The sequence below is a fragment of the Agrilus planipennis genome, unplaced genomic scaffold, assembly GCF_000699045.2.
Source record: "Agrilus planipennis isolate EAB-ADULT unplaced genomic scaffold, Apla_2.0 scaffold966, whole genome shotgun sequence".
Taxonomy (NCBI): domain Eukaryota; kingdom Metazoa; phylum Arthropoda; class Insecta; order Coleoptera; family Buprestidae; genus Agrilus; species Agrilus planipennis.
The window spans coordinates 1-9,715 of NW_020439616.1; the positions used below are offsets into that span (position 1 = coordinate 1).

A 9,715-nucleotide genomic window follows, 5' to 3' on the forward strand; every position below is an offset into this window, starting at 1 on the left:
ATAATGAAAATCGCTATTGAAAATATTAAAACTAAAACTTTTCCTTTAGACTTGTGCGCAATACAACTGCTATTAAGCTGTACTTACACAAGTTAGTATTAGTACAATGTACATAATTCCTTTCATTACTATTAATAAAAATTTATTTTTTTTACAGATAGTTTAAAAAAGAAAGGGAATGAGCTGGAAGACAACCCAGATAATTTGGTTCATTTATTAGAAAAGGTGTCGATTATTTTTGATCATATTAAAAAAGGATTTCCGTTTCAAGTTCAAATTCTGTGCAGCATTTTACCTGACATTTTGAATTATTTTTTTACACCTGCTGATATTTTAACAAAGGTGTTGGGGGAATTTTTATCACAGCAACAGCCTCACCCTAAACTCTTAAGCAGCGTTGTTTTTAAAGTAAGTACATATCAACATCATCGTGATCATAGAATTTGTTCCGTAAAAGCGATTATTAAATGTGTAGGTTTGTTTCTGAGTACATACCTACATAAATTGTCAATAATTTAGATTTATTTACTAATTTAAAATGAATTTTCAGGTTTTTGAAAACTCTATTAACCAGTCTCAATTGCCGTTACTTCAAGATTGGGTCGTCTTTAGCTTGTCAAATTTCACCAACAGTTTTTCTATGTCAATGGCAACCTGGTATCTTTCCTGTTTCTTTGTAAGTGCCAGTACGAATCCTTGGTTGCGATCCTTCTTCCCGTATATGCAGGCGAGGATAGGACGTTTCGAGTATGAGGACAGGAAAATGTTATGCATAGCAGGTGCCGATTTCTATAAAAATTTAACTAATGACAAACAAAGACAAACATTTATCGATAGTTTTGATAAAGTTAAAGACCAAATTGATTCTCCGTTTAATGATTTGCTATCTTCCGTTGAATTGTAAAGTAATAATAATGTCTGTAAATATGTAGCTGTTGGAGAGATAACGTGATATATTTTCATAGTCCATGTTATATTTTTTTAATCCGGTAAAATAAGAGTAACGTTAAAAGTTAAAATTTTAAAAATTGAATTTAATCTGGTAAAAAATTGAAATGAAATTGAAAAATACCCGTTTATTTAATATAAATTAATGATATATTTGTATTGTTCGTAGGTGTAGCATTAGCAAATTTAAAACCTAAAGTGGACTTTGACGTAGAAGGCAACAATCTACAATGGGACATGTTTGAAGACAGAAATCTAGCTACAATAACGGATCAATTTATGGGTCACACCATGCGACTGTTAAATATCTTTGTGCATGTAATAGAAAACACAACCCCTTCAGTGCCCCAAAATAAACCAATGTTGGCTAATTTGCCACCTTCACCCATTAAAAAACGAAAAAATGATGCAATCGAAAAAGTAAAGTTGTTATCACCAATAAAAAGCTCTGATAAGGAAGATAAGGGAGAGAAAAAAAGTGATACAAAAGTTAATGTAGGGACCGTTTTTGCGTTCCTTCCACACTACATAAAAATGTATGATATTTTCAAAACTGCTTATACCAATTACAAGGTAATGTTAACATTTTCATCTATTTTCACTTCAATATTTCATATGCTTTTCCAGATAACATTGGATTTTGAGAATTCTGGAATGTTTGTGGAATTATTAAAAATTACTTTAAATGCCCTTTCATTGATATTAGAGATTGGAAGCTTACATGAGTCTGGCCCTGTTGCGGAAGACCTCTTAACCCTTTTACAAACTATTTTTATCTTAACACCTCCAAATAGCGTCGAATGTGTACAGCAGCTTCTAAAAAGTCTTTTTGGAGCAAATCTTACATTTACAATTAGTAATTTGGATGATTACGATAAGCGTAACGTAAGTTTTTTGACTCATTCGTAATTAATTTATTTCATTACTTAATTCGAATTTTATTGTATTTAAGGAGCCAGAAATTGATTTTACTTTTTATCACAACATTTTCCAAAAACCCTATAACGAAACGACAACATTTTTGGAAAAGTTACGTGGTTCAAGTAAAGTGAAGAAAAACGATGACAACACCGTGATGGGATACTTGCACAGAAAAATTCTCACTACTTCTAGAAGTTCAGAAAAAGCTTTGGCCAGCTATATTAAATTATTTGAACCAATGGTAATAAAATCTTTACAAGTAAGTGTTTTCTTTTAGTTGTGAAACTTTCTTTGTTATTAAAAATATTGACTTTAATTTGTAGGTGTACAGAATTACCAGCGATGTTTTATTACAATGCAAAGTTCTTAAACTTTTGTGTCAATTAGTTCAACTCAAAATAAATTATTGTCTTCTCGATTCAGAACAAATATTTATTGGTTTTGTTATAAAGCAGTTTGAATTTATCGAAGAAGGTCAAATAAAGTACGTAATTTAGTTGTTTTTCATCTTTCACAATAAAAACGAAAAGTAACTTTATAGTTTACCTGAAGAAATAATTCCAAGAATTTTCGATTTCCTGGTGCATTTATCTTACGCAAAACAGCATTCGAAAATGATAATAGACATTCCAAAGATACTTCAACTTTGCGACGGCCTTATGGCCAGTGGCCAGCCGCCCCTTAAATATTGTATAGCCGCTCTTAAGCCCGTCGTTCAAGACATATTTCTTCTGCGGAACAAATCGAATATTACGGATTACAAAGAACTGGAAACAACACGAGAAGTTCTTTTCACGATGTTACTTCGTCTTTTGGAATATCCGGAAGTGATTGATTTGTTGGTACTCGTTTTAAACGAAAGCAGATATTGTAATGATAACTTAGAGAAATGGTTGCGATGGTCCAGACAAACTATCGAAACGTTGCTTCCAATGTTAAAGATGAACAAGATCAGGATCAATCAAAAAGGAGCCTTGGTATCCATGAAACAACTCATCTTAGTGCTGAATCACCAAGCTTTTATGCCATTGCAAAATATTTTGATTCTTTTATTTGAAAATCCCTTAAAACACGTAAGCTACTTATTTACTAATATTATTGTAAAATAATAAAGCAATTAATGAATTTTTAGGAAAATAATTTAACTTGTGTGAATCGTTGGCTTGGTAAAGTTATCACATTATTGTTCATGGTTAGTCATATTAAAGAAGATGTGTTGCTTTCGGAAATAGTTGAGATTCAGGAGGAATTTTCTCCCCATAGTGTTTTTCGTAGCACAATAATTACGTCGGATCCTCTTAATGTAACCAACACCACTGAGATTTTTAGTGGAGTGCCCCCCGAAGTTATTTTTGTAAAATTTCTGTTCAGGGTTATCGAAATAGTGTCAGATAATTGTCTGGAAGTTGTGAAAAGTGGAAAGGAAAACTATTTAATAAATCAGTTCTCTGATTTCTTGATATTCTGTCTGCATATGCTTCAATCAGGTAAGACTGTTTAAATCTTAATACACTGATTGTTGTTTTTATTACATTTTGAACTTAGGAAGCCACTGCAAAATAACGCACACAGCAACTAATATGTTTAATGAGAGCAGTTTATCGGATTTTAATGAAGATAATGAAAAAGTTTCTATTGAGGAAATTAACTCAAATTTCCTGTACTTATCTTCTTTTTATCCAAATGTTACATTTTATTGGTGTTATCTTCTTGCACTTTTAAACTATAATAATCGTAAATTTTGGGCAAAAATTATGCAAGTTACAGACTGTTATGGAATCATTGAACAATTGTAAGTATTTTTTTAATCTCCATCATAATAGTAATAGTAAATAAATAGAAGAATAAATCTCTAGAAAGTCTAGTGTACCTGAAGATTCTAAATCTATCATGTCAGCTATTGTACGAATTGGAGGGGTAATTACTTTTTGTGATTATTTGGTAAGTAAAAGTAAAAACTTTTTAAGTATTAACTTTTGAATCAGTATCAACTTCAGAGTGAAAATATGTTAGACGGGGAACAACTTTCATGGTTTTTGGTGAATACAATCGAGTCTTTGGTGGTTTTAAGTAACGAGCCTCCTGTATTTGAATTTTTAACGTCTTTACATAGAAATTCCTCAGCCAGTAGTTTAGTTATTCAAGCAGTTACAGCTAAATGTTTAAATAAATCTGAGGTAAAAAAGACTCTCTGTAAAGGAAACATATTACAATAAATATAAATATCTTTCAGCCCAGTTTTAATGTTAAAGTTCTAAAGAGTATTGAGAATGCACACCCCTCTCAAATTGGTTCTGTTTTGAAGCTTCTTCTACCAAAACTGTTGAATTCGAGACAGCTGGCTATTTCAAGGCTGGTAGCCAACGTAGCCAGTAGAAAAGTAGAATTATTATTAACAATGTCAGTAGAAGAAGTCAATGCACAACTCCCCCGAGAAGATTTCAATCATATTATGGATTTAATGGTTAAAACGAAATTAGCCAGAAAGTAAATTTTTGTTTCTAGTTAAATGTTAATATTTGTTTAATTTTCTGTTTTATTTTCCTAGGCACGAGACTCTGGTGGCTCTTTTAAACAAGTTAGCAACTCAGTGTTATGATTTGAGCCCTCTAGAAATGGAGCAAAGACGAACTGTTAATCCAGAGTACATAAAGAACTTACACGTGAACAAAACCTGGTTTATGACCCAAATAAAACACAATTGTTACAATTCAAGCCTCAGCACCGAAATGGCGGAGTTACTGTCGCATCTAGATAACGAAGACCTTTTAAGTTTAATGGGCATAAAAGACTTTAACAAAACAGTGCTGAAAGAATGCATTAATGTATCTGTTAACAAAATCAGAGAAGAAAACTTGAAAGAGGAACCCATTCTGTTCAAAGCAGCTATTGCTAATGTATTGGATATCGTGAGACGTATTAGAAGTTTCATACCAAAACCCCATCAAGTAAGTTGGATTTTTTTTAATATTTATTGCCAGTATAATTTGGGTATTATTTAATCATTAGGTATACAGAGTTTTGGATAGAGAACCGTCTCCTTCAGAATTGAAATTTTCCAATAAATTAACTGAGATATTTTCTGACGAATTTGTATGGTCGTTTTTAAACGAAACAATTCCCTGTGTTACCTATTACATAAAATCCCTTCCATCTCTCCCTACCACAAAGATACCAGATAATTATTTCGAAGACTTTATAAAGTTCGCTGTGATTTGTTTAGAGTCTGTTAATTTTACGTTAGATGTATATAAATGTAAATTAATGAAATATATCGTAGATGCGTTAAATTGTGCCGACGTTATTTGTAAAGAAGTTCATTTGTGCGGAATTTTAGGTTTGGATACGCACGTATCTTGGTTGTGTTCTGCTGTTAATTCTATTTATAAAATTGTTAATCAGTTGTTAGCAGATAATAATTCTCTTCCAGTAGTTTCTAAGAATAGTTTGAAAAACACTTTAGAAAATGTTGAAACCCTGTCTGCTGGTCATTGTTGTTATCAGTTGTCTGTGCTCGTTACTTGGTTGGAAAAGTATTTTGATACGACCGATATTCCTAAATATTTTATCCAGCCTATTAGAAGTTTGATAATTTCATTAGCTAGACTGCCTCTGGTTAATTCTTACATATTAACTCCTCCCAGTGCTTGGAAGTGTGGGTTTTCGGTTGAATTATCTGGTATTTTTGCCACTTTAGTTCCTCAGTTACCCATCGAATTCTTAAAAGAAGTTGATATACTTGAAGAGTTTATATTTAGGTGAGTAATTAATAGTTAATAAAAGATTATTGCATAAAGCTAAAGTCATATTTTTTTTTTCAATTAGAATTTCGCTATTAGGATGGACCAGTAGACAACAGTTTGAAGAGACTTGGATGAGTTTGTTGAGTGTTTTAAATTCGACATCTGCCGAAGACGGGTTTACAGAGGAAGCAAATGAAACAAGATCTACCAGTATTGCTGTTAAAGCTATTACCTCACTTTTATTACAAACATTGTACACCCCAATGATTGGCAATCCAAATGTTTCAATAACTTTACATGTACCAAGAAATAAGCCCTTTGACACAAGTCTTGAAAGGTTTGTTCCTATATTTGTTAAAACATAGACTTAACATGAACTATACATTTACACTCGATATTTTTCAGTGTATATCGACTAAAAAATGTCCAAAATAAACTGGTAAACCAGTTCAGAGAGTATGCAGAGACCCACGATATTAATAACAAATTAATTAACGTTTTTTCAATGTCTAATTTAGAAAAAATTAATTCGTCATATTCATATGGTCAATTATCCGTCGAATATTTGGCGATAGCGTCAAATACTGCTGAATCGATGAATAAGAATAATTATGTAACTCAAGTTTATAAAACCAGGAAAAAAGTCCTGGAAGAAAGTGGTTTAGATATCAATTCGTGTTTACAGTTTTTACTGGACCATTATTCTCAGTGGCTTACGACCGAGGTAATACATATCATCATCATTATAGGCCTTCACATTTCTAGAAAACTAGAACATTCCACATACCTAACCATTTTCAAACAGTAATCTAATCTAGAGTCTTCCTCCGCTCCTCTTTACTTCTGTTTCTGCTTCTAATATGTCTAACTAATCCTTAATGTCTCATCCTTTCTATCATTTTCTCTATTAACTTCCATAGCACTTTTTGCATATAACATACAAGATTGAATTTAATTTGTCTACATTTTGATTACTTTAATTTAAATGTGCACATCTTAGGAAACCAACATAAGAATATTGCATGAAGTTGTACAGTCCACTCTCATGATATCTGATTTATTTACTGACAAGGCCCAATTTGAATGGATGTTAGATTCCTTTTTAACACTGTCAAAGATTCATACACATGAAGACGAAGTACTGCATCAATATATTGTTGTAGGTTGTTGCAAGGCAGCAGCAGTTTTGAGTACTGTAAGTGTACATTAAGAAAATATGTTATCAGATTATTACAATTTATTTCATATTGTTTCAAGGAACTGGAGACTTATGAAGCCATAAAAAAAATAATTGTACAGAATTTAAAGAGTACATTTATACCCTGCCGAACTGCAGCATTACATGGGATTTTATATTTGTTACAAGGCAATGTTTTAGGAAGCATCCACATTGGGACGCTTTCAGATGAAGTACAACTAATATTGCCAATTATAACAGACTATGTGCAGTGTCACACACCTTCAAAAACAGAGTAAGAACATGTCTTATTTATTGAATAGTTTGTGAATTTTCTTTTTTTAGTGTACTAAGTCAGTCTTTAGAACACACTTTGACGACGTGGGCTGTAGCATTTTATATTATAGAGAATCTAGAAGAAAATAACTTGGAACCTCAATTTACATCAGTTGTGTTACAATCTGCTTCTTCAGTGTTACAATCAAAAGTATCAACTCATTTTCAATTAGCTATTTTAAAAGTAAATTAAATTATATACTTTTCTTGTGTATAAAACTGAAGTGAGTGCTTTCTTTTTCAGGGCCTAGAGCGACTTATAATTAAGAAGTGCTTATCAAACAAATACATTGACCTTATAATGAAAATCGCTATTGAAAATATTAAAACTAAAACTTTTCCTTTAGACTTGTGCGCAATACAACTGCTATTAAGCTGTACTTACACAAGTTAGTATTAGTACAATGTACATAATTCCTTTCATTACTATTAATAAAAATTTATTTTTTTTACAGATAGTTTAAAAAAGAAAGGGAATGAGCTGGAAGACAACCCAGATAATTTGGTTCATTTATTAGAAAAGGTGTCGATTATTTTTGATCATATTAAAAAAGGATTTCCGTTTCAAGTTCAAATTCTGTGCAGCATTTTACCTGACATTTTGAATTATTTTTTTACACCTGCTGATATTTTAACAAAGGTGTTGGGGGAATTTTTATCACAGCAACAGCCTCACCCTAAACTCTTAAGCAGCGTTGTTTTTAAAGTAAGTACATATCAACATCATCGTGATCATAGAATTTGTTCCGTAAAAGCGATTATTAAATGTGTAGGTTTGTTTCTGAGTACATACCTACATAAATTGTCAATAATTTAGATTTATTTACTAATTTAAAATGAATTTTCAGGTTTTTGAAAACTCTATTAACCAGTCTCAATTGCCGTTACTTCAAGATTGGGTCGTCTTTAGCTTGTCAAATTTCACCAACAGTTTTTCTATGTCAATGGCAACCTGGTATCTTTCCTGTTTCTTTGTAAGTGCCAGTACGAATCCTTGGTTGCGATCCTTCTTCCCGTATATGCAGGCGAGGATAGGACGTTTCGAGTATGAGGACAGGAAAATGTTATGCATAGCAGGTGCCGATTTCTATAAAAATTTAACTAATGACAAACAAAGACAAACATTTATCGATAGTTTTGATAAAGTTAAAGACCAAATTGATTCTCCGTTTAATGATTTGCTATCTTCCGTTGAATTGTAAAGTAATAATAATGTCTGTAAATATGTAGCTGTTGGAGAGATAACGTGATATATTTTCATAGTCCATGTTATATTTTTTTAATCCGGTAAAATAAGAGTAACGTTAAAAGTTAAAATTTTAAAAATTGAATTTTATGAAGTAACAACTCGTTATTCTTATCACTACTTTCAATAATGTTTCATAAATCAACATGGAAGTTCATAAATCGTTTCTATTTTGCAATAACGTAACGAATATTACCTAACTGTTTCTTATTTTGCAATAAAATAAATTCTTGCAAAGTTATTTATTATTTCATGTTAAAAAAGGATATATTAATTATAGCAATGAAATACGGTTGGCAAATTATTTTTTAAGTCATTTTGTCTCTTCTAAAAGACTCGTTAGTTTTATAAATTACAAATTTAGAATTTAGTGCAATAATAATTTATTTCTTAAATAACTAATTACATTAAAAACAACGTATGTAAAAATAATACCTACTGTACATAAATACATACATTAAAAATAGGTAACATAATAAAATCACAATGTGGTGAGGATGAACAGCTATAAATATTCAATAACAACAATAATTATTGATTGAACAGTGTTTCTCTAAGTTTTTTCTTTTACGTCATTTCAAGCTCGTTGGATTACATACATCTTCTATTTCATAAAAAAGCATTTTATTTTTTATCTATTTCTAAGAAATTTTGGTGAGATTTAAAATTTGTTGATTGTTATTTATAACGTTAGTTATCAAAAATACTGTTAAGGCAACAAGTACTTTTTTCTTTGTGTATCACTAGATTCACTACTGTGGAGTCCACGGAGTTCTAGGAGTGACGTTAATTATTTCGGTGGTGCTGCAAAAAAATTGTATTAGGTAAGTAATATTTGCATTAATTATTGCTTGTGTTAGTTAGGTACCTTTTTCCCATTTTAATATGAATGAAAAGGAGTGTTATGCCTAATAGCAAGCATAAACAACCAACAACTATATAAGCAATTCCTAGGAATGGATTTTTTCCACCTATAAGTGAAGTTGTACTCAAAATCATTCTTTTAGACCCATCAAAATGACTCACATCATAAGCTGAAATGTAACAAGTAGTACTGATTTTCATTGGAAAGTTTTCAAAATGATAGCACTTACTGTAATTCACTAGTAACTCATACTTTCCCCTCATAAGGCCATCCATAAAACCAGAAATGTTGTGATCAACTCTGCGATATAATTTTCTAAATGTCGGCAAGGCTGCAGTTCTCATCCAGACAATAAGATCTTCATTTTGGTATCCATTGTTATTCTGATCATCAGGATCAAGCTCCCAAACATGTTTTTGCCAATATTTTGGCTTTGTAAAATCCTTAAAAGCATCTTGTAATCCTTTTGGAGCATTAGG

General features: G+C 31.2%; 3 protein-coding genes across 3 annotated transcripts; 2 read left to right on the forward strand and 1 right to left on the reverse strand.

Annotated features, from left to right (window-relative positions):
- The first annotated feature begins 3 nt into the window (after positions 1-3).
- LOC108744028 (huntingtin-like) lies at positions 4-1,025 on the forward strand. The gene is made up of 3 exons (XM_018479626.1): positions 4-91; positions 158-408; positions 551-1,025. The coding sequence occupies exons 1-3, from the start codon at positions 4-6 to the stop codon at positions 902-904; spliced, it is 693 nt and encodes a 230-aa protein (XP_018335128.1). The 3' UTR covers positions 905-1,025.
- A 91-nt stretch (positions 1,026-1,116) lies between these two features.
- Positions 1,117-8,997, forward strand: LOC108744029 (huntingtin-like). The gene is made up of 20 exons (XM_018479628.2): positions 1,117-1,521; positions 1,576-1,833; positions 1,901-2,128; positions 2,193-2,353; positions 2,411-2,942; positions 3,002-3,356; positions 3,415-3,661; positions 3,726-3,810; positions 3,867-4,046; positions 4,103-4,356; positions 4,418-4,817; positions 4,879-5,627; positions 5,695-5,949; positions 6,018-6,336; positions 6,613-6,807; positions 6,870-7,084; positions 7,135-7,309; positions 7,370-7,514; positions 7,581-7,831; positions 7,974-8,997. The coding sequence occupies exons 1-20, from the start codon at positions 1,186-1,188 to the stop codon at positions 8,325-8,327; spliced, it is 5,694 nt and encodes a 1,897-aa protein (XP_018335130.1). The 5' UTR covers positions 1,117-1,185; the 3' UTR covers positions 8,328-8,997.
- A 106-nt stretch (positions 8,998-9,103) lies between these two features.
- On the reverse strand, positions 9,104-9,712 carry LOC112905944 (cell cycle control protein 50A-like; the record flags this gene model as incomplete). The annotated part of the gene is made up of 3 exons (XM_025979396.1): positions 9,104-9,175; positions 9,240-9,405; positions 9,466-9,712. Coding segments are annotated over 3 exons (465 nt in total), but the record flags the coding sequence as incomplete, so codon positions are not given.
- Positions 9,713-9,715: the final 3 nt, after the last annotated feature.

Excerpts from the sequence above, each read along its gene's own strand:
- LOC108744028 (XM_018479626.1), top strand. The coding sequence starts at position 4 with ATGAAAATCGCTATTGAAAATATTAAAACTAAAACTTTTCCTTTAGAC. Across the intron at positions 92-157 it reads ATTAAGCTGTACTTACACAA|ATAGTTTAAAAAAGAAAGGG; the intron begins GTTAGTATTAGT and ends TTTTTTTTACAG. Across the intron at positions 409-550 it reads TAAGCAGCGTTGTTTTTAAA|GTTTTTGAAAACTCTATTAA; the intron begins GTAAGTACATAT and ends ATGAATTTTCAG.
- LOC108744029 (XM_018479628.2), top strand. The coding sequence starts at position 1,186 with ATGTTTGAAGACAGAAATCTAGCTACAATAACGGATCAATTTATGGGT. Across the intron at positions 3,662-3,725 it reads TATGGAATCATTGAACAATT|AAAGTCTAGTGTACCTGAAG; the intron begins GTAAGTATTTTT and ends ATAAATCTCTAG. Across the intron at positions 4,357-4,417 it reads AAAACGAAATTAGCCAGAAA|GCACGAGACTCTGGTGGCTC; the intron begins GTAAATTTTTGT and ends TTATTTTCCTAG.